The 23,110-nt window shown below is 41.8% G+C and overlaps 2 protein-coding genes across 4 annotated transcripts in view; one reads left to right on the forward strand and one right to left on the reverse strand.

Annotated features, from left to right (window-relative positions):
- The first annotated feature begins 390 nt into the window (after window positions 1–390).
- Window positions 391–9,033, forward strand: LOC142157597 (fucolectin-like). The gene is made up of 4 exons (XM_075211200.1): window positions 391–608; window positions 740–831; window positions 3,807–4,083; window positions 8,730–9,033. The coding sequence occupies exons 2-4, from the start codon at window positions 753–755 to the stop codon at window positions 8,890–8,892; spliced, it is 519 nt and encodes a 172-aa protein (XP_075067301.1). The 5' UTR covers window positions 391–608; window positions 740–752; the 3' UTR covers window positions 8,893–9,033.
- A 7,190-nt stretch (window positions 9,034–16,223) lies between these two features.
- Window positions 16,224–23,110, reverse strand: part of WDR97 (WD repeat domain 97) — a 129,058-nt gene continuing 122,171 nt past the window's right edge. For all 3 annotated transcript variants that reach the window (XM_075211486.1, XM_075211487.1, XM_075211485.1), the window contains 2 exons: window positions 18,455–18,513; window positions 16,224–16,600 (listed from right to left, as the gene is read on the reverse strand). In XM_075211486.1, the coding sequence (XP_075067587.1) occupies window positions 16,401–16,600; window positions 18,455–18,513 (259 nt within the window). In that variant the 3' untranslated portion in view covers window positions 16,224–16,400. The remainder of the gene's footprint in view (window positions 16,601–18,454; window positions 18,514–23,110) is intronic.

The following is a 23,110-nucleotide window of genomic DNA, read 5'->3' on the forward strand; positions in this document are numbered from 1 at the left end:
GGCGTTATATAAATAAGTGTTTATGATGATGATGATGATGAACTAAAAGAACTAATTTAGCTTCCCCACACAAGTACCCGGGACCAGGGGAAGTCTCTGGTAAGGGTACATCAGGTTTGAGGGCAATTTCTAGAGATTAGAGGCCCAGGAACTGAACTCCAAGGCTGTAAATTACAGTTGGGGTCCAGAGATGGCCGAGGAAAATCATGACATTAATAAATGTAAAAATGCAGTAAGGGGTTAATGTGTCTTAAAGGATCAGGATAGAAAGAGGAGGCCAGGTAACACGTACCCTGATAGTCTCACTTGGCAGATCTGCAGAACTAATTTATCAGAAATGACATTCTTTAAATCCTTTATTTGTGAAGTGCAACAATGACTCTAATGTTGTATTGACAAGATTTGTGTTTATAAAGACGCTGGAGTGTCCAGAATGTAATCATATTGATCTTGGCTAGTGGCGATGGGAAGAGTGTAACACAATAAACATTGAGGACACTGCGGTATTGTGTGTGTGATATGGGTCATTAGTCAGTGACTCTTGTCGAGTATATAAAAATGGGGGACTGATAAAGTCAGATCATCAATATACGATTGTCAGATATTAGGTGAGATACTGTAACGTGTTTGTTGATATCTACTCTCCGCTCTTTATTCACTGTTTAGAATTTTACAGAAAGGAAGTAAATAATATTATCTTCTAGTGGTCTATACGTTACACTGTACTTCTATATCACAGGTACCTGAGCAAGATGATCTTCTTAGTGACTTGTCTCCTGTGCTTGGGCTTACTCGGGACAACACAGGTGGATTCGTACTGTGTGGTGAAAGGTGAGATCTTCTGTCCATGTACAAATGATGTCTGTTGGTTTTAGGATAAGAAGTAAATGTTGTTCTATATCTGAGGGAAACACTGAGGATCTGATTCATAAAGGGACGTAAATGGTGATTTTGTGGGTACAATCCGCAAATTCGCCCTGTGCATGCCCAGAACCGAACCATACGCCACAGAACACAGCAACGTTCAATTCCTCTTCGAGCACAAAGGACACTTACTACAGCCTATGGTATCAGGGCGAGAACGGGCAGGGAAGGGGCGTATGCCCGTAGTCAGTGTACAGTCAGGGCGTGCCAGGCTGGAGCGCACGCAGCAATGTCCGATCAATCTCTGGGCATCTCTCAGGTTGTTTTTCAGCCATATCTTTTGCTCCAGCTACAGGTCTAGTCTAAGTGCCGCTTACTAATGATGACGGCTGTGTATACAGCTAGGACATGTGTTTGTATCAGGAGCAACTGTACAAAAATATTTTATGTACAGTAGACATACATAACATACTAATGTATTTTATTTAAAAAAAAAACACTTTTTCTTATTTTTTTCATTATTTTATCATTATTGTCTCTATTGTTACCAGGGGGTAAATGTATCAATCTGCGGGTTCTTCAACACCCGCGTGTTCAGCCTCTTCCGCGATTAAATTTCAAGCGGCGCTGCATTGTAAAGGGAAGTTAACCCTTTACAATGCAGCGCCGCTTGAAATTTAATCACGGAAGAGGCTGAACACGCGGGTGTTGAAGAACCCGCAGATTGATACATTTACCCCCTGGTAACAATAGATGTTTTTTTCTTTTTTAATGGAATTCTTTTGTGATTTTTTTTATCGAACATATGTATTGTACATAGCCCATATAGCAGACCTGCACCCCGTTCATTACCACACATATCTTCACATCCGCTCCTTGCTGAATTTGGGGTGTGTTTACCCGATTTACGTGCGTTGTAAAACAAATGCATATTGTGCTCAGTATATATATCTGCCTCAATCAATCAGCACCAGTGGAGAGAGATAGGAGAGATAGATTTATCAAAAGTGGTGGAGCACAATATTTTGCAGGTGTGTTTCCAACAATGTTGTACTATACCTTAAATGGGGCATTGAAATGTAAATATAAAGTTGTTTTAAAAAATATGTTAGAACACTAATTTGTGAAGTAAAAAGTAATTTAATTAATTAATTTTTTATTTTTTTTATTTGAGTCATTAAAAATAGCATTTCACTTATACATTTTTTATAATCTCTGTCCTGTCTATTTACATAATATAGCAGTATTGTCTGTCTGTCTGTCTATCTATCTATCCCATATCTATCTATCTATCTATCTATCTATTTATCTATCTATCTATCTATCCCATTTCTATCTATCCCATTTCTATCTATCTATCTATCTATCTCATTTCTATCTATCTATCTATCTATCCCATTTCTATCTATCCCATTTCTATCTATCTATCTATCTATCCCATATCTATCTATCTATCTATCTATCTATCCCATTTCTATCTATCTATCTATGCCATTTCTATCTATCGTTCTATCTATCGTTCTATCTATCTCATATCTATCTATCTATCTATCCCATATCTATCTATCTATCTATCTATCTATCTATCTATCTATCTCATATCTATCTATCTATCTATCTATCCCATATCTATCTATCTATCTATCCCATTTCTATCTATCTATCTATGCCATTTCTATCTATCATTCTATCTATCTCATATCTATCTATCTATCTATCCCATTTCTATCTATCTATCTATCCCATTTCTATCTATCTATCTATTTACTCATATCTATCTATCTATCTATCTATCCCATTTCTATCTATCTATCTATCTATCTCATATCTATCTATCTATCTATCTATCTATCTATCCCATATCTATCTATCCCATTTCTATCTATCTATCTATCTCATATCTATCTATCTATCTATCCCATATCTATCTAACTATCTATCCCATATCTATCTATCTATCTATCCCATATCTATCTATCTATCTATCTATCTATCTATCTATCTATCTATCCCATTTCTATCTATCTATCTATCTATCTATCTATCTATCTATCCCATTTCTATCTATTTATCTATCTATCCCATTTCTATCTATCTATCTATGCCATTTCTATCTATCATTCTATCTATCTCATATCTATCTATCTATCTATCTATCTATCTATCCCATTTCTATCTATCTATCTATCTATCCCATTTCTATCTATCTATCTATTTACTCATATCTATCTATCTATCTATCTATCTATCTATCCCATTTCTATCTATCTATCTATCTATCTATCCCATATCTATCTATCTATCTATCTATCTATCTATCTATCCCATATCTATCTATCTATCTATCCCATTTCTATCTATCTATCTATCTCATATCTATCTATCTATCTCATATCTATCTATCTATCTATCTATCCCATATCTATCTATCTATCCCATATCTATCTATCTATCCCATATCTATCTATCTATCTATCTATCTATCCCATTTCTATCTATCTATCTATCTATCTATCTATCTATCCCATTTCTATCTATTTATCTATCTATCCCATTTCTATCTATCTATCTATGCCATTTCTATCTATCGTTCTATCTATCTCATATCTATCTATCTATCTATCTATCCCATTTCTATCTATCTATCTATCTATCTATCCCATATCTATCTATCTATCTATCTATCTATCTATCTATCCCATTTCTATCTATCTATCTTTCTCATATCTATCTATCTATCTCATATCTATCTATCTATCTATCTATCTATCTATCTATCTATCCCATTTCTATCTCATATCTATCTATCTATCTATCTCATATCTATCCCATATATATCTATCTATCTATCTATCTAATACATATCTCTGTCTCTCATATCTGTCATCGATCTCTCTCATATCTATTTGTTATATTAAGTCTGTGTGTTATATATTTTATAGGAAGGAACATTGCCCCTGAGGGTAAAGCCAGTCAAATCTCCGTCTATCATACCTATGGAAATGCCATTAATGCTATTGATGGAAACCGTGAAGGAAAGCTCATAATGAAATCTTGCAGCCTGACAAGAAGCGAGACGTCTCCTTGGTGGAGATTGGATTTTCATACACCACGGAAAGTCGGGGCTGTAGTTGTAGTTAATAGGTATGACTGCTGTTGGCATCGTCTCCTTGGAGCGGAGGTTCGTGTTGGAAACTCCACACTCAACCAAAATCCAGTGTGAGTATGAGATGCAACAGTCACCTATTATCTCCTAATATGTGTGACAGCTACAACCCAACACACACAACCCTTGTGTGCAAACTATTCACAAGACATATGAATCGAGCATTAAATAGTATTATACAAAACTGTCATATTGCCCCCAAAACCCGAATATTTCCTGAAACTATTTTACCACATAGTCTGAGGATCTATAATATCCTGGGTGTGATGCTCCTTTACATTTTGAATAATAATTAGGGAGCCTCACAAATTACCTACAATGAAGCAGTATCTTTATTAAATTCATTCTTCTTCTTATTGATTACGTTACATATCATTTTTAATATTTTATTTGTACACCATTTAAACTTGTTTTTAGAACGTTTATGCATTAGTTGTCTCCTCCAATGTAATGGGCGTGGGTAGAGAGTAACTTTGTATTATTAATACATCAGATCAGTAGAGGAACTGGGGAGTCTCTCATGGGGGATGTTCCAGAAAACTCCCCACATCTGATTCCCTATCTAAGACATATGTTTCTTACTCTCCGGTAATGTGAGCCCCCATGGTAGACGCTCTAACGAAGGGGTGGCCAGACTGTCTAAAGGCAGAAAGTGCTCCGAAATCTAACGCAGTACATAATTTAACATTTATTAGGTCAATTAGGCAACAGAATGTAAAATAACATCAAACATATATATTTTAACTAAAGAAAACAATTGTTGCGATAAGATAATATCATAAGATCACATGATCACTACAGAGACTAATGAGGAAATAATCTTATATTCTAACAGTATTATAATATAATAATTAAAACATCTAAAAGTAATAAAAGCTTATGGGACAGCACAGAGTATGATACATTTCATTATATTTCATTCATTGTTCATTATTCTCTCCCTATTGAAGACAGAAGCCTCCATAAAGAATTACATACATTTTCCCTCTAGATATCTTAATTTGACGATGCTCCTTATTATAGTTAACCATGGTAAAATCTTCATTAAGGAGAAGATGCCAGTTGTTCGAATTCTAGACAGTGGGGGCGAGAGGGGATGTAACTAATTTTACAATAAAACGAATGTGAGGTATCAGAATACAAGTCCCTGCGCTCTACCCAACGTTGGGTCTGTGTGATCCCACTGCTGCCACCAAAATGTGAAGATAATGGGTTTTTATAACCGAAGTTCACTAGGTAACTGGTCCTCTTAGGTTCAGGAACCACACAGGCAAGAAGGAGGACATACAACGATATTGTTACCTTTTCTACAGTAACACAACAGTTTGCACACTTTAAACAATAGGTGAGGGGACCACCAGTGTCAATAGGGGTCGCAGCAAAGTTCCCCACCCACCTTAGTCATGCAACAGCTCCACAGACAAATGAGTCTGTCCATGGGAGGTTCAGGGAGTCCTGGTATCTTGCTATTCCCGGCTGCTTAGCCAAATCTCCAACCGCATGGTGGGGCTACGGGTATCAATCTCCCTATTCTTGTTGGTACACCAATTTACCCAGAACCTGGTGAGTATCTCCCGATGGAGGGAGGTGATGACAGGCTCCCAGATGGAGCAGCAGCTTCCCAAGATACAGGACAGCGATGATCACCGGGTCTGCTGGTAGAGGGTTAGGGTTTATTAAAGACAGGAAAGGTAAAAAGATATGCATGATCCAATAAAAATAAATGAAAAATACATAAATCAATTCATAAATATACAATGTGAACTAAAAACATAAAGCAGTCCAACTCATTGCTGAACCATATTCACAGGTATTCCTGCTCAAAAAGATAAAGAGTGGTTTGTTTAGTGGAACAGAAATCATATTTGATACAGTTCATGTGTTAAACAGCCGTCTGCTCACCAAACCGACCAGGGAAATGTATGAGAAGTCAATGTCAGTTATTGTGATGCAAAATATTTACACAGCCTATATCACACTTAGATCTGTGTGCGTCCGGCACGTGCATGTTATGTGAAACCTCTTTGTGTTTTCTTACAAGTAAATCCAGATACAAGATTTTACTGAAGTCAAAATAAAAATGTTAAAACATAGATAGGGTCATGTGTCATGTGGCCAGGTCCCGAGTGTCAGGGGGCCATCTTTACATGGACTCCAGTGTCGGAAGTCCAGATCCAGGCACCGCATGAATAAAGTGGTGTTTTGAGGTGTAGTTATTAAATAAAAATGTGTTTTAAAGTGTGCGCTGCGGCGCTGGGAAGGGGATACCCAGCGCTGCAGCACATAAGAGGTTAAACCCCAGCGCTAGGAGCTGGGGAGATTAGGGGTTATGTATCTATGTATCTATGATAAATCTCCAGCCTCAGAGAGGCACCAGCGGAGGAGAGGAGGCTGAGCCCCCCTCTCCCTGTCAGATTGGGACAGAGAAGGTACACTCTTCCCTGCCACTAGCTTCAATGTTAAAAGGTCTTTAAAAAGGGTGGATGGAGAACAAGGAGACCCCATACATTCATCTCTGTCTCTGAATTAGACTCTACTGAGTGAGAAAATTCCATGAGCTCATTCTCCAGTAGAGATTTCTCTCACCAAGATTTTTTAGGAAAGGACTTAATGTCCTCAGACACAGGAGGTACAAAACAAAAAAAATACGGATTGGGGGTAAGAAACTGAGAAAAAGACCAGATACCTAAGAAGACATAGTCTATCGCAGGAGTCAGAGACGACACAAGATCTAGATTCTAATTTTAGAATTATCAATTTATCAGATAAAATAATTCAACCAAATCATTTAAGCCTTTTGAGTAAAGGTTTATCCTTCTCACAAAAATGAAACTAACCCCCCAGGAAGACCCATCATTTCCAGGATTGGTGGGTTAACGGAAAATGCTAGTACCTTTGTAGACCACTACATGCGACCTTATGTGGTGGGTCTACCATCCTACACTAGGGATAGCCTGGACGTCCTTTCAAAAATACAGGATATAACAGTTGGTCCCAATGTTAAATTAGCGTCTTTCAACGTAGAATCACTCTACACCAACATTCAATACCATTTTTCAGATTGGCTTTTTAAAACCACGTGGCCAGATACACCTATTAAATGGGACTATATAAGAGCTGTCATTTGTCTCCCCGCATCAGCCTTGAAAAAGCAGCCGAGCAAAATGCGCATTGGCGTTTCTGGGCTCCACTATCTGCTTCTTATTTTGCGTATTTATCCCCTTGATCGCCTGCGAGTTATTTTAGGTAGGGACATTTCACATAATCCCGCGATCAGAGGGGGAATACATTCTTTTTGTGGATTCTGCGCTACTACTCGCTACTTAATTAGAGCATAATTTTGTATCCACATATAACTATCCTTAACATAGTGGATTTTTTAGAGTGTACCAAACAGACAATTTTGTTTTTTTATAAAGCCAATTGATATTCACTATATCTACAGAATATTATTTTCCAGAGGACTAACATATATTATTAGTTCTCATGAAGGCTTATTATAGCCCTTTTTTTTTGCACTCACAATTGTTTAGTGCTTTAGCCCTTGCAACTTAGTTTGCATTTTTAATTTACTGTATCACTGTATGTCTATATGTTTATTTTAAATATTTCGCTCTCATCCCTACCATTTTTTAATGCATATCTAATAAAATTTAGGTTTTATTATACTAGGAGTGCCCCAGATATACTCTTCTCTCCTTTTCAATGTTAAAAGGTGTTAACCCCTCTGGTCTGATTGATGTGGATGCTGCATGAATCGGTCTGGATTGGTTAAAGGGGCAGGAGGCTGGATTACCTCCTGCCAGGTTATGTGTTCAAAATTGTATTTAAAGACCTCTGTTTTACCCTGAAATGTATCATCATACCATCTATATCTTTTGAAGATCACTAGTACTACAAACTAGTGTAACTGTCCTCATTAGGACACTTGAGCTAATAAACATCACTGCTTCAAGAACCTTTGACGCATACTTACCTGCGGCAATTTCCTGAGACAGGAGGGGCAGCGGGGAAGACAGGAGGGGGGAGCAGGCAGTCACAATAATGACAGCAATGAGCTTTGATCCACAGTGTCACCTCAGCACATATCAAGAGACTGCAACAAGTGGGTCCTGCTGATATTCTTGTAATACAAAGGAATTCTGATATTTCCCTGGTAGGACAACAATATCACTGTATTATAGATTGTCTTAAATTCAGCAGATTGGAAATGGATGTTACTGTATTACTGTCCTTCATAGTGCACTCACAGCCACAGTGTAAGGACTTTTATATAAATTGCAACGATTGTTACACTTCATACAATTGAAATTTTGAGTGTTTAATGTATTTCACTGATAGCAACACAGCATCTACATTAGTGTGGTATCACATAGACCAAATATAACAGTATTTGAGCCATATAAATGGAGAAGATTTGAGCCTGTCGATTCTTGTATCTAGAGGGAGAAGTAAACTCTCCACTAGTGGATTTCTTCGCTTTGGTCAAGTTGTAACAAATGTAGACCTGTAAAGTAGGTTAAGCATTGTACTTTGGGAGCGAGAGATGGAAGGACCAAGTATTGTGATCCTCACCTCGGTATACTGCATCACTCATCTGGATTCTGCACATACTCACAGCCTGTAGATATCCTGCACAGAAAGAGCAGATGATATTTGCTCCTGGACTTGATTTTTAATGCAGTTTTTGTGTTCTCAGGTGTGGAACTATTTCTGAGGTGGAGCCTGGGTCCGTCACCACATTGTGCTGTAACGGGATGGTCGGCCGCTATGTCAGTGTCGTCATTCCTGGCCGTGACGATCTCCTTAACTTGTGTGAGGTTGAGGTCTATCCGGATGGGACGGAGAAGCCATGTGTGTAATTATAGGCTCCACAATGTCTGTTCTCATTACACAAGGCTGGAGTAGAGATACTACAATAAATCATTAGATGATGGCTTTCTCATTGTAGCTAAATAAATACATTTAAAAGCTTTTGGAGCAAATTCTATAACAAATGTAAATCATATAATAAATGATCCTCAAATCATTAATTGTTTTCATCTTTGTTTATATTCACAATTATCATTATCATCATCATATTTTATTTAGAAGCCGCCACAGAATCTGCCGTGACATACGATCACCACCACCGAAAAAATCTGTTTAGTTCACAAATAATTTAACACATTAATCATTTTAGTACAGCACTTGCAGTAAGCAAACACACCATTACATAAATTGTCAATTTATATTCAAAAGTCCAGGTAGTAATATTCCATCTTATTTTGAAATGATGTCCTCTAAACATATTCTATGTTTCTAAAGAAACATTAACACCTTAAACTGTTGATTGCATCTGTCAACACAATCGATCATAACTGTATAGACCATAACCCTATAGTTTGTGATGAATACATTTACCGCACAGCTTACTAATAATCAATATTTATAAGTTTACACCTTGGTGATATGTAACACACTTTTATTGACAATTTAACAAAAACTCTCCCATGACAGGAAGAAGTTCTCCAGCAAGGGTTATATTCAGTGTGATACTCCTAAACCAGATGAGAGTATAAGATTCTGTAATGATTTCAGCAACTTAAGGTCAGAGCCATTACAGGAACGTGAGAGAGAATGATTAAGAAGAGGAGCACAGGGGTGTAGTATCCTATAAAGGAGAAGGGAACAAGAACCATATAGTATTAAACTGAGATAAAGATAGATAAGAGAACTGAGAGAAAGGAAGAGTTAATGCAGAAATAGAAGAGGAGGGAGACAAAAAGGGTCCTCCTGGGGTAAAAAAGCAAGGGGTGGGTGTTACAGACTAAGAAAGATGGGTATCAAGAGAGATAAAATATGAGCTTAGCATGGGCAGTAGTCAGGGATTAGTTAGAATAGTAAGAAAAACTGAGTACAGTAAGCACAGAGAGCAGAGACTACAGCATCGAACAAGGAGACACAGAGACAACACGAAGACCTCAGGGAGACGTTCTGGATGCGGTCACTCAAAACACAACATTTATTTCAATAGGGCTAGGACATTCAACATATTTCCCTCTCTGTTTTAATGCTGTCGCTAGCCACATTCATTCATTGGTAAGTGGTTAGATTTATGAAATCATGGGGGCAGTGGTGAAAGGGAGGGATCACATGATCCCTCCACACATGCGCTGTCAGAGCAGAGCTGACAGCTGAGAAAGATTTAATTTAGGAGAATGTACGTCAGCTTCAGACATTGATACATAGCGCTAATGAGCACTTCCCATATACTGTTATGGGGAGTGCTCAGAAAAATGATAAGTGATGTAAAGCAGCAGATATCTGAGAGATCTGCTGTGATGCTACAATGATACATAGCTGTTTAGTGGTTAATCCCCAAAAACTGTTGTTTGTGAGTCAAGTGCACGTAAGTGTAGATGGTCAGTAGATGGTGCTGTGTAAGGAAGGTCACAAAGCACCTGGAAAGTGGATGAAAAAATCACATAGGACAGTTCTAAATAAAGAGATTGGCTGCTCTAGTGATTAGAGGCCATTCATCTGTAGTTTGTAAGAAAGAGATGCCGGGGGGCTGAGAGGGGGTGGGTACAAAGTACTGGGGCAGGAGCAGCCCTAACTCTTCATCTGGGGTGTGGTCAACGGTCATCCAGTTTCACAATATTTTCTATGCGTCCCCTGACCCCACCCCTACTCCTCCTAAACTGGGCTCCAGACCACCTCCCCTTGCATATCTAGGTAAGTATATATACATAGGCACATATTCCTGTCACTTTTCTTTCTGATATTATTGTTTCTCATCATTCTCTCTGCCCTTCCCCTGCCTGTGCCAATCTTTTTCTCTTCATGTGTACCTCTGTCACCCCATCTGTTTCTCATTGCCCCCCTCCTTTATTATGTAACACCCCCCTAGTGGTGTTTTAGTTAAACCTTTACCTCAGTGAATAGAGGAGGGGTCACCTAGAGGGTAAGATAGAAGTTTCTGAAAAGTTACATAAACTGGTTACCATGGTGATAACCCAGCCCAGCCTGTGAGACTAAGTGAGAGGAAGGAGGGGCTGTCATTAAGGGGGGAGAGGAACTGAGAAGGGAGACACAAGAGGAGAGTTGTAGCTGGGGACCTGGGGTGGAAGCTCCCAGGCTCCCCCAGCATTGCCTGGAAGTCTGAGCATGGTGACTGAGCCAGGGCAAGGAATGTGTGCACTGGATGAGGGGGAGAACTCCATGCCACTATAGAGAACCCAAGAGAGAGGGGGACACTTTGCATGGAAGAGGCCCTGGAGTGAGGGCTGCTACAAGAGGCCTGGTAGCTGTAGTGTCAGATCCTGAGGCTGAGAGTACACAGAGTGACGTGTCAGAGCACAGGAGACATCATCCCCGCAGAGGAGGGGTGAGCTGCAGTTGAGAGGTACACAGAGTGTGTCAGAGCTGCATGGAGGAGAGGCTGCCTGCCTATTAGCATCCATGTGAGTGCCCCTGCAGAGGAGGGATGAGCTGCAGCTGAGAGGTACACAGAGTGTGTCAGAGCTGCATGGAGGAGAGGCTGCCTGCCTATTAGCATCCATGCATGTGCCCCTGCAGAAAGGGTATCTGCAGTGAGTATGGAGTGTAAGAGAGACCAATGATTTATGTTACATAACATCTGGATAACATTAAGAACTGTGCAGGAGGAGTAATGAGATATATTTGCAACCATATTCGTATTGCTCATTAAGAACTGTGCTGGAGAGAGTAAGGAGCTGTACATATATTTCTTTATTGCTGCAACCATTATGATTATCGTGCTGGAGGAAGAGTGTAAATAAAGAGTTGAGTTTGTTATAGAGATGGTCTGGCGCCCAAATTATTGTGACTTCTATTACACTGCACCAAAGTGACATTACCTGTGTCCCACTAACTACAAAGAAACACCTGCATGTGCAGGGACCCCCTGATCATTTACACCCATGCCCATCAGCTAGCCAGGGCTTGAGAAGGAGGTGCACTGTGTACCCTTTGCACCCCACACTACACACAGTGACAGGGGGTTACAATTATTATCTTCTATCTGTAAGGCACCACAAGGGGTCCGCAGTGCCATACAGAGAGAGGGGTCCGCAGTGCCAGAGAGAGGGGTCCGCAGTGCCAGAGAGAGGGGTCCGCAGTGCCATACAGAGAGGGGTCCGCAGTGCCATACAGAGAGGGGTCCGCAGTGTCATACAGAGAGAGGGGTCCGCAGTGTCATACAGAGAGAGGGGTCCGCAGTGCCATACAGAGAGGGGTCCGCAGCGCCATACAGAGAGGGATCCTTAGTGCCATACAGAGGGGTCCGCAGTGCCATACAGAGGGGTCCGCAGTGCCATACAGAGAGAGGGGTCCGCAGTGCCATACAGAGAGAGGGGTCCGCAGTGCCATACAGAGAGAGGGGTCCGCAGTGCCATACAGAGAGAGGGGTCCGCAGTGCCATACAGAGAGAGGGGTCCGCAGTGCCATACAGAGAGAGGGGTCCGCAGTGCCATACAGAGAGAGGGGTCCGCAGTGCCATACAGAGAGAGGGGTCCGCAGTGCCATACAGAGAGAGGGGTCCGCAGTGCCATACAGAGAGAGGGGTCCACAGTGCCATACAGAGAGAGGGGTCCGCAGTGCCATACAGAGAGAGGGGTCTGCAGTACCATACAGAGAGAGGGGTCCGCAGTGCCATACAGAGAGAGGGGTCCGCAGTGCCATACAGAGAGAGGGGTCCGCAGTGCCACACAGAGAGAGGGGTCCGCAGTGCCACACAGAGAGAGGGGTCCGCAGTGCCACACAGAGAGAGGGGTCCGCAGTGCCATACAGAGAGAGGGGTCCGCAGTGCCATACAGAGAGAGGGGTCCGCAGTGCCATACAGAGAGGGGTCCGCAGTGCCATACAGAGAGAGGGGTCTGCAGTGCCACACAGAGAGAGGGGTCCGCAATGCCAGGCCAGAGAGAGGTCCCCAGTGCCATACAGAGAATTGCACTAAGACATAACATGCAGAGACACTACAATATAGACTGAAGAATGAAACCAGCTACACGGGCACTAGGAGTTTCTACCCAGGATTCACCAGGTGTGATTATGCTTACCAGAGGGGCGGAGTTTATCACAGTGATCCTCTGGGCAGTATGGTTAATGGTTGGAGCAGTACAACAACTTAGTATAAGGAATGTCAATGGAGAGTCAGCGACTTGCAGCTATGCGGCAGGAGAGTCAACGACTGGCAGCTATGCAGCAGGAGAGTCAACGACTGGCAGCTATGCAGCAGGAGAGTCAGCGACTTGCAGCTATGCAGCAGGAGAGTCAGCGACTTGCAACTATGCAGCAGGAGAGTCAGCGACTGGCAGCTATGCGGCAGGAGAGTCAGCGACTGGCAGCTATGCGGCAGGAGAGTCAGCGACTGGCAGCTATGCGGCAGGAGAGTCAGCGACTGGCAGCTATGCGGCAGGAGAGTCAGCGACTGGCAGCTATGCGGCAGGAGAGTCAGCGACTTGCAGCTATGCGGCAGGAGAGTCAGCGACTGGCTGCTATGCGGCAGGAGAGTCAGCGACTTGCAGCTATGCGGCAGGAGAGTCAGCGACTTGCAGCTATGCGGCAGGAGAGTCAGTGACTTGCAGCTATGCGGCAGGAGAGTCAGCGACTTGCAGCTATGCGGCAGGAGAGTCAACGACTGGCAGCTATGCAGCAGGAGAGTCAACGACTGGCAGCTATGCAGCAGGAGAGTCAGCGACTTACAGCTATGCAGCAGGAGAGTCAGCGACTTGCAGCTATGCAGCAGGAGAGTCAGCGACTTGCAACTATAATGCGGAGGTAGGTATAACAACTGATGTGCAGTGAAGACTCGAGCCAGTGCAGGTAGGTAGCGGAGAGAGTCAGTGGTCTGCGGATAGCAAGTTGTACCACTGCTGTGATGGGAAGAGTTGTCCAGGTGCAGGTAGGTAGCGGGAGCGTCAGTGGTCTGCGGATAGCAAGTTGTACCACTGCGGAAATGGGAAGACTTGTCCAGGTGCAGGTAGGTAGCGGGAGCATCAGTGGTCTGCGGATAGCAAGTTGTACCACTGCGGTGATGGGAAGACTTGTCCAGGTGCAGGTAGGTGGTGGAATAGCGGGTAGTCTGTAGCGGCAAGTATACCACTGATGAGCAAGGGAGACTTGTCCAAATGCAGGCAAGCAGCTGAATAGCAAATAGTCTGTGGCGGGTACGTTACCACTGATGAGCAGAGCGGGCTTATCCAGGTGCAGGTATGCAGCGGAATGGCAAGCAGTCTATAGCGGGTACGTTTACCACAGAAGAGCAGATAAGGCTTGTCCAGGTGTAGGCATGCAGCGGAGTAGAGGTAGTCTGTAGCGGGCAAGTTTACCACGGATGAGCAGAGAGGACTTGTCCACAGCAAAACCGATCACACAAGCAGAACACAGGAAACACCTAGGAGTCTCAAGGGAATGAGAACCAAGAACAGGCAATGATACTAAGGACACAGGTGCCTTAAATAGTGAGTGGTGATTGATTCACCAATAGGATTAAAAGCAAGGTTTTAAGTTCAAGAGTCCTGCACATGCGCAATCCAGTCAAGATGGCGGACGGCCGCGGCTTAGGTCAGGCGCCGGCAGGAATGAGAGAGAGCCACGTACCAGACCAGAGGCACTAACCGTCCGGTGAGTGACACCAGCACTGAGAAGGTAAGGTGTGGAGGAAGAGGGGTAACCTCTCCCTAGAACATGAGACATGGGAAGAGTGAGAAATTAAAGGGAGTAAAACAGCTGAACCTGTACCCAGTAAACAGGATCAGAATCTGTGATGGAGAAGAGCAGGGAAGGCCCTGGCATGCTGGTGGTAATGGACTTGGAGGAAGGAAGATGGCCCTACTCAACAGAGCTTACAATCTAAAGGGATGGGGACTTTGTGTGTGTCTGTCTCCCTTTATCCCTCTTATTATAACTATCCCCCACCATTTTCTACCATTTGCCACCAGCATCTACTTATCCCCTAGACCTCCTTAAATTGAAAATTTGTATCAGGGATGGGTTCAAGGTGGTAGTTATGGTGGTCAAAAAAGGGCATTGTGTAGTTGACCTATATACGGCATTGTTGTATTCAGCTGTAGGGATTAAATCCACCCAATATTCTTGCTGGAATTAGACATAGACTCTTATATATTGTTCCAAATATTGATTAACCCTTTCTATCAGGTCATGTGATTGAGTCTTATAAGTCCTATATTGAGACCTGTTTCCTGAATCGTGCCATAAGTTGTATCACCTTATCTGCCACAATAGATTCCAAACCTCAGTGCAGTCTAAAGATTGTTCACAAACAACTGTACTGTGTGAGGTGCTGATAGCAACTTCTTAAGGGGAACACAATGTGCCTTCTTAGTAATACGTAAGACCACCACCCAGATTTTGGTAAATCCCTGCACTGGAGGACGTGATCAAATCTATACAAATCTCATTGCAAGGAACAGAATAAATATTTAAAAGTTGCAAAAGACCCGAAGGTCTGAAATGTGAGATCGTAGTTTGAGCACATTATTTATGTGTCAAGGCTGACATTATCTGGACAATCTTGGAAAAATAAACTTTCGGTAATAAAATAGCAAAGCCCAAAAAAGTGTTGTACAGCTTTCACATCTTTAGGCACCAGCCAGTCCTCAATGGCTCCAGCTTTAACAGGATCCAGTTCCGTCCTCTTCCAGGAAAAAATGTGCCCCAAGAACTCCATAGTTTCTGCTTGAAAGACACATTTCTCAATTTTTGCACAGTCCGTGGGTTTTTATATAGCGCCACTAATTCCGCAGCGCTGTACAGAGAACTCACTCACATCAGTCCCTGCCCCATTGGAGCTTACAGTCTAAATATCTCTCTGCTGCATGTTACACTATATATATATATATATATAGAAGAATATATGTGAGGAAAATGTAACAAGTGTAGAGAGAGGCATCATTTACATACTGATTGGGGTTTGCTATATAATTAATATATATAAATGAGTATAAACAAATTCAGTTACTATTGTAGATAGTCCCAGATATGCAGTTTCTCCTTTACAGGAGCTATGTAAGTATAGACCTACCCATGTAAAGCTAGGAGGGTCGGGTCAAAGTATTTTAGGATGAGGTTGGTATCACTGGCTTGTGTTAGGTTGTTTACTGTATAATAAGTGAGGCAGTGTATTTGGTGACATCAAATTATTTTGGTTCATACACTAAATATCTTATGATAAGTAGACAAAACAATTTTCTTGGCAACCTTGTTTATTACGAATAGAATTGGTTTCAGGTAGTTTGAGCAGTGTGATGCGGTCATACAGGGTATTGGCACAGAGAGCATGCTAACCTCGGCTGTGGATGAACTGGGCTACAGCGTTGGTTCAGAGGGAAACATTGATTCAGACTCAATAATAATTTTCTAAATAAGACTGCTGCAAAATGAAATATCTGTGAAACTCTTGTCTCAGGGAGCCAGTGAGAGGGGCTGTCACTGATCTGTCAGGGGAGGTCGTCAGTGGGCTGAGAGTCACCTTATTCAAAGGTAGATTAATAAATGTAATTATACCGGGAAGAAGAGACTGTGCGATCGGTGGAAGGCTGTCACCTGAAAGAGGAAAGAGAAACATTATTGTATAATAGACAGTGATATCTGACCTCACGTGATCTCTAGGGTCACATGCGTCTCGCTGTACAGACGCCTCTCTGGCTCTTTGACCAGTCGGTTACTTGGCACAGTGCTTGAGCACCAGGTATATGAGTGTTAGTTTCTAACATTCCCCTTTCACTATTATATTACTAACGTACTAGGCTTCCCGTAACGCTGAGCTGTCTCTAACTGGTGTCCTCCATGCTGATTATACATATTTATCTAACCAATCCTTGTCAGCTTGTTGGGGCCACAACCTGTGGGCCAGTGCCGTAACTAGACATTTTAGTGCCCTGGGCGAGACAGGGCGCCGGCGCCCCCCATCTAAGTGGGAGTGGCATTTGACAAATGGGTGTGGCCAACCTAATGTGTGGGTGTGGCTAACACTTTACTGAAAGTAAAAGAGAGAGAATAATGTCTGAGGTATAAGGTCATTGTAAAGTCCTTGAGAGGCCAACAGAAAAACATGAGGAAATATAATTACTTGACAAAATAAATGCTACATGTTTTGATATACTGTATTATAGTTATTAATCCACAGTCATATCTTAACCAGGAATCTACAGGGCAGTAATGACTTTAACTACTAGGATATGTTGTTAGCTGGACTTTATTGTGGAAAATGACACAGTAATTTACAATTATGTCCAACCAAAAGAAACCAGATCTCTTTCTCTAGGTAATCTTAGTGTGTTGAAAATTACATTTATTAGTTCAGGAATATTAATAAAAGGCCCATTTCCTCTAAACAAGCTTATATACTAATAGTTCAGGGTACACTGATCCGATTGTTAGCAGTCACACAACTAATGTCTATATTCATACGTAGACAATCTTTCATCTACTGATGCCATCTAGTCCAGGGCATACTGTCATATGCTCTCCTGGTATTGTATGGTGTAATGCATGGAGGCCACCTTGGAGGCTCCTCAAGATTTCCTGCCTTAGGAAAATTTTAGAACCCTCCCCCCGCAAAATGCCACAGCACCTCAGACAATGAGGGGAGGGGGAGAGAGAGAGAGAGAGAGAAAGAGAGAGAGATTAACTTACAAGAGCTTGGTGCTTCTGCCCTTAAGTTCCGCATGTGGAACGCATGTGTGTTCCACCGACAGGAAGTTCGGAATTTGGAACGCTAATGCCGAACTCCCTGTCACTGGAACGCACATGCGTTCCACTGCGGAACTTAAGGGCAGAAGCACCAAATTCTTGTAAGTTAATGTTAATCAGTCTCTCTGTCTTCAGCCCTTAAGCGGAACTTAAGGGCTGAAGGTATTGAGGCAGGTAGTGGGCTGCTACTGCGACCCTTGGCCTTACGCCCTGGGCGACGGCACCGCCCGCACCACCCTCATTACGGCCCTGCTGTGGGCATCCAGGTGTCTCTCTCTTGCCGGTGCCAATTAGACCACTCGCCCCTGGTAGGTCAGTGTAAATTGCTCAGAGAGAAGACATTTTGGTAGGTAATTGAGGGGAATAATGGACACCATAGGAGATCCCAATAAGCCAGCACCACTAATATATTTAAAGATTTACAATGTGATCACTTTGGGAAATTTGCTCGGAAGATGTAAATAAGAATTTTGCCATCTTGTCTATTTTGCTAGAAGATCAAATTGATTCTCAAGATTAATGTCCCACTTATTGGTGTGTCTCTAGATTAATTTCAATGTAAAAGTATCAAAAGTAATCTTCCATGAGTAAAGGCCATGATGCAGGGTTTATGAACACGGTTTTGTAGACGAAATATATAGAATATATTGTATAGAAACAATAGATGCAAGTATAGATTCCATCTACTGTCCATCAGTGATTTACCTTCTTCTCTGCGCCTTAAACATGTCCCAGTCTCTCCCAGACGCAGCAATGCTCGCTTTCTGCAAAATATACAAATCATCACTTTACCCGGTGCTAGTACTGATACATATACATATGTCACTAATATACATGTCACTGATACATATGTCACTGATATACATGTCACTGATACATATGTCACTAATATACATGTCACTGATACACTGATACATATGTCACTGATATACATGTCACTGATACATATACATATGTCACTGATATATAAGTCACTGATACATATGTCACTGATATACATGTCACTGATACATATAAACAGGGCCGGATTTACCTGCCTAGGGCCCAGCGGTACTAGGGGGGCCCTCCCCCGACATCCGTCCCTGTAATTAAATTCCGTTCTATTCTTGTGTTCTCTCCAGAGAGTCAGTCATGTCTATATCATATATATATATATATATATATATATATATATATATATATATATATATATATATATATATATATATAGACATGACTGACTCTCTAAGAGAACACAAGGATAGATCATCACTGCAGAGAATATGATTAAGAGCTGAACCACATGCGGCAGATAACTCGCCTGCCCCGGCTGCAGCATCTGTAAGGGGAGGTTCCAGCCTCCGGTCACATGACGGCGTGTGTTTACTTGAGACAGGAAGCACAAAATAAATGGTGTCCCGAGTAGGGATGTGCACCGGCGACTTTTGAGGTCTCGTGTTTTGGATCCGGATTTTCGTTATTTTTGGGGTTCGGATTTGTCTCGCAAAACACTTGACGAAAGGTCTCGGTTCGGATTTAAGGTTTTGGATTCGGATTTTTTTTGAAAAAAACATAAAAAGTTTAAAAATCAAGTTTTTGGGCTTATTTTCACTCCTACGCTATTATTAACCTCAATAACATTCAATAACAAGCATTTCCACTAATTTACAGTGTATTCTGAACACCTCACAATATAGTTATTAGTCCAAAATGTTGCAACAAGGTATCTTTCTGGACTGCGTAGAGGAGTGGGTCACCACAATATATATTAAAAACCCTGAACTTTTATGATTCGCACCAATAAATGTACCTGGACTGCCTAGAGGAGTGGGTCACCACAATATATATAATAAGAAAACCATCAACTTGTATGATTCGCACCAATAAATGTACCTGGACTGCGTAGAGGAGTGGGTCACCACAATATATTAAAAACCCTGAACTTTTATGAATCGCACCAATAAATGTACCTGGACTGCGTAGAGGAGTGGGTCACCACAATATATATTAAAAACCCTGAACTTTTATGAATCGCACCAATAAATGTACCTGGACTGCGTAGAGGAGTGGGTCACCACAATATATATTAAAAACCCTGAACTTTTATGATTCGCACCAATAAATGTATCTGGACTGCCTAGAGGATTGGGTCACCACAATATATATAATAAGAAAACCATCAACTTGTATGATTCGCACCAATAAATGTACCTGGACTGCGTAGAGGAGTGGGTCACCACAATATATTAAAAACCCTGAACTTTTATGAATCGCACCAATAAATGTACCTGGACTGCGTAGAGGAGTGGGTCACCACAATATATATTAAAAACCCTGAACTTTTATGAATCGCACCAATAAATGTACCTGGACTGCGTAGAGGAGTGGGTCACCACAATATATATTAAAAACCCTGAACTTTTATGATTCGCACCAATAAATGTATCTGGACTGCCTAGAGGATTGGGTCACCACAATATATATAATAAGAAAACCATCAACTTGTATGATTCGCACCAATAAATGTACCTGGACTGCGTAGAGGAGTGGGTCACCACAATATATATTAAAAACCCTGAACTTTTATGAATCGCACCAATAAATGTACCTGGACTGCGTAGAGGAGTGGGTCACCACAATATATTAAAAACCCTGAACTTTTATGAATCGCACCAATAAATGTACCTGGACTGCGTAGAGGAGTGGGTCACCACAATATATATTAAAAACCCTGAACTTTTATGATTCGCACCAATAAATGTACCTGGACTGCGTAGAGGAGTGGGCACTGGGCACCACAATAAAATATATAAAAAACCTTCAACAGGTCTGCATTACACTACACATACGGTTGCTCCTCCATCCTCTCCATCATATACATGTTGGAGTTTTAGCGTGTGACAACCTCTTGTTTTTGATAATGTCAGTGCATTTTGAATATTTTTTTAATTTGCCCCACACCACTGAATGTACTTTATCTATGATACGCATCTATCTATCTTGACTGCGTAGTGTGGTGGCCCCGGTACACAATTTGGTACCGAGGCCACAATATAATTAAAAAACCCTCCACGTGTCAGAATTCCACCAAAAAAGGGTATGGACTGCGTAGTGTGGTGGCCCCGGTACACAATTTGGTACCGAGGCCACAATATAATTAAAAAATTGGGCATCAACTGTCACCGTTGTTTAATATATGATACACCTAAATATGGACTGCACAGTGGAGTGGCCCCAGTAGTAAATTTGGTGCCGGGGCCACAATAAAATAAATACACCCTCAACTGGTCTGAATTCCACCAAACAAGTATCTGGACTGCGTAGTGGGGTGGCCCCGGTACCCAATTTGATACCGGGGCCACATTACCTCCTCCAATTTCCAAGTGTAGTGTTTATAACATCTTAACACTACACTAATTCTAGCACGTCAAAACCTCTTGTTTTAAATAATGACAGGGCATTTAACTTTTGATTTAATTTATTGAATTTGTTGGCATTTTCTTTTACTTTTTGAACATGGCAAACGACTGTTGAATGGTCACATAATGCCAAAAAAAAAGTTGCAAGATGGAATTGTCCTTGGGCCCTCCCACCCACCCTTATGTTGTTGAAATAGGACATGCACACTTTAACAAACCAATCATTTCAGCGACAGGGCCTACCAAACAACTTTGGCTGAAATGATTGGTTTGTTTGGGCCCCCACACCAATAAAACAATTCATCTCTCCCTGTACAAACTAAACAGGCTCTACTGAGGAAAGATGTCGTCCTTATCCTTAACCTCTGATTCCTCTCCCCCTACAGTGTGTACTTCCTCCTCCTCACACATTATCAATTCGTCCCCGCTGGACTCCACAACCACAGTCCCTCTGTACTGTCTGGAGGGCAGTGCTGTACTTCATTGAGGAATTGATTATTCATTTTTATAAACATCATTTTTTCAACGTTGTGAGGAAGCAACCTCCTTCGCCGCTCACTGACCAGGTTCCCCGCTGCACTAAAAACTCTTCCCGAGTACACACTGGAGGGGGGACAACTCAGTTAAAAAATAGAGCCAGTTTGTACAGGGGCTTCCAAACTGCCTTTTGGAGTTCTACCACGTCACTACCTCTAGTTAATTTAGATTTCAAGGCTTGTAAATATAAATACTTTGAAGATAAAAAAAAAGCAGGCTGCACAGACTGTGGAGCTAGAAAGTGAAATTAAATGGACCACGTTACTTTGGTGGCTATCTATGCCCCCCCCACCCCCCCCCCCCCCGCCCTACACTTGTAGTTGAATATAAATAAAGCAGCCTGCATAGACTGTAGAACTAGCAATTCAAATATACAAAGAAATGGACAAAGGCAGTTTGGTATCTGTCTGCATCAGATCCCCTCTCCACTAGGAGTAAAACAGAAAACTTTTCAGCCGTTATATAATCTAGACTATAAATAGAAATTGAGAAATGCAATTTGGTATCTGTCTGCATCATAATCATCAACATCCTCCTCAGCGCCAGCTACATCAATATCCTCCTCCCAGTGTACAACATTCACACCTTCATTAGCCAAATCTGTAACTGGACTGTGGGTGATCCTTCCAGCATATGCAGAGGGCGTGCTGCAAATGCTGGATGGAGTCACCTCTTCCCGTACAGTGATGGGAAGGTCAGGGTTCACAACCAACAACACCCTTGGACTCGCCTTGGGGATTTGTGATGTCATCTGTTTAGAAGGCAGAGTTCTTTGCTGTTTTGTTGTTGTTGCTGACAGCATAACTCTCTTAAATTTTTTGTAGGGGGGGGGGAGGAGGGCTTAGATCCTTGGGTGAAGCTGGACCACTAGTCATGAACACGGGACAGGGCCTAAGCCGTTCCTTGCCACTACTTGTCGTAATTGGCATATTGCCAACTTTACGTTTCTCCTCAGATGATTTTAAGTTTCTTTTTTTGCTGTTTTTTGAGAACTTGGGCTTTTTGGATTTTACATGCCCTGTACTAGGAGATTGGGCATCGGGCTTGCCAGACGACGTTGATGGCATTTCATCGTCTATGTCATGACTAGTGGCAGCAGCTTCAGCATTAGGAGGAAGTGGGTCTTGATCTTTCCCTACTTTATCCTCCAAATTTTTGGTCTCCATTATATGTAGCACAAGATACTGCAGAATGTGTGAACTTGGTAATATTGCAGTACCAATGGACTTATACTGCTGGATTGGTTTTGCAAATTTGGTTATAATTATATTTTTTTTTTTTAATTTTTTATTTTTTATTTTTTTTTACTTTTTTTTTATTTTTTAAAAACTTGGGAATAATGGGGAAATAACTATGCCCTTAGAAGCACAGAGCACAGGACACAGCACCACTGGACTGAACAGGACACGGCACAGGACCCAGCAGC

Source organism: Mixophyes fleayi, chromosome 5, assembly GCF_038048845.1.
Source record: "Mixophyes fleayi isolate aMixFle1 chromosome 5, aMixFle1.hap1, whole genome shotgun sequence".
Lineage (NCBI taxonomy): Eukaryota > Metazoa > Chordata > Amphibia > Anura > Limnodynastidae > Mixophyes > Mixophyes fleayi.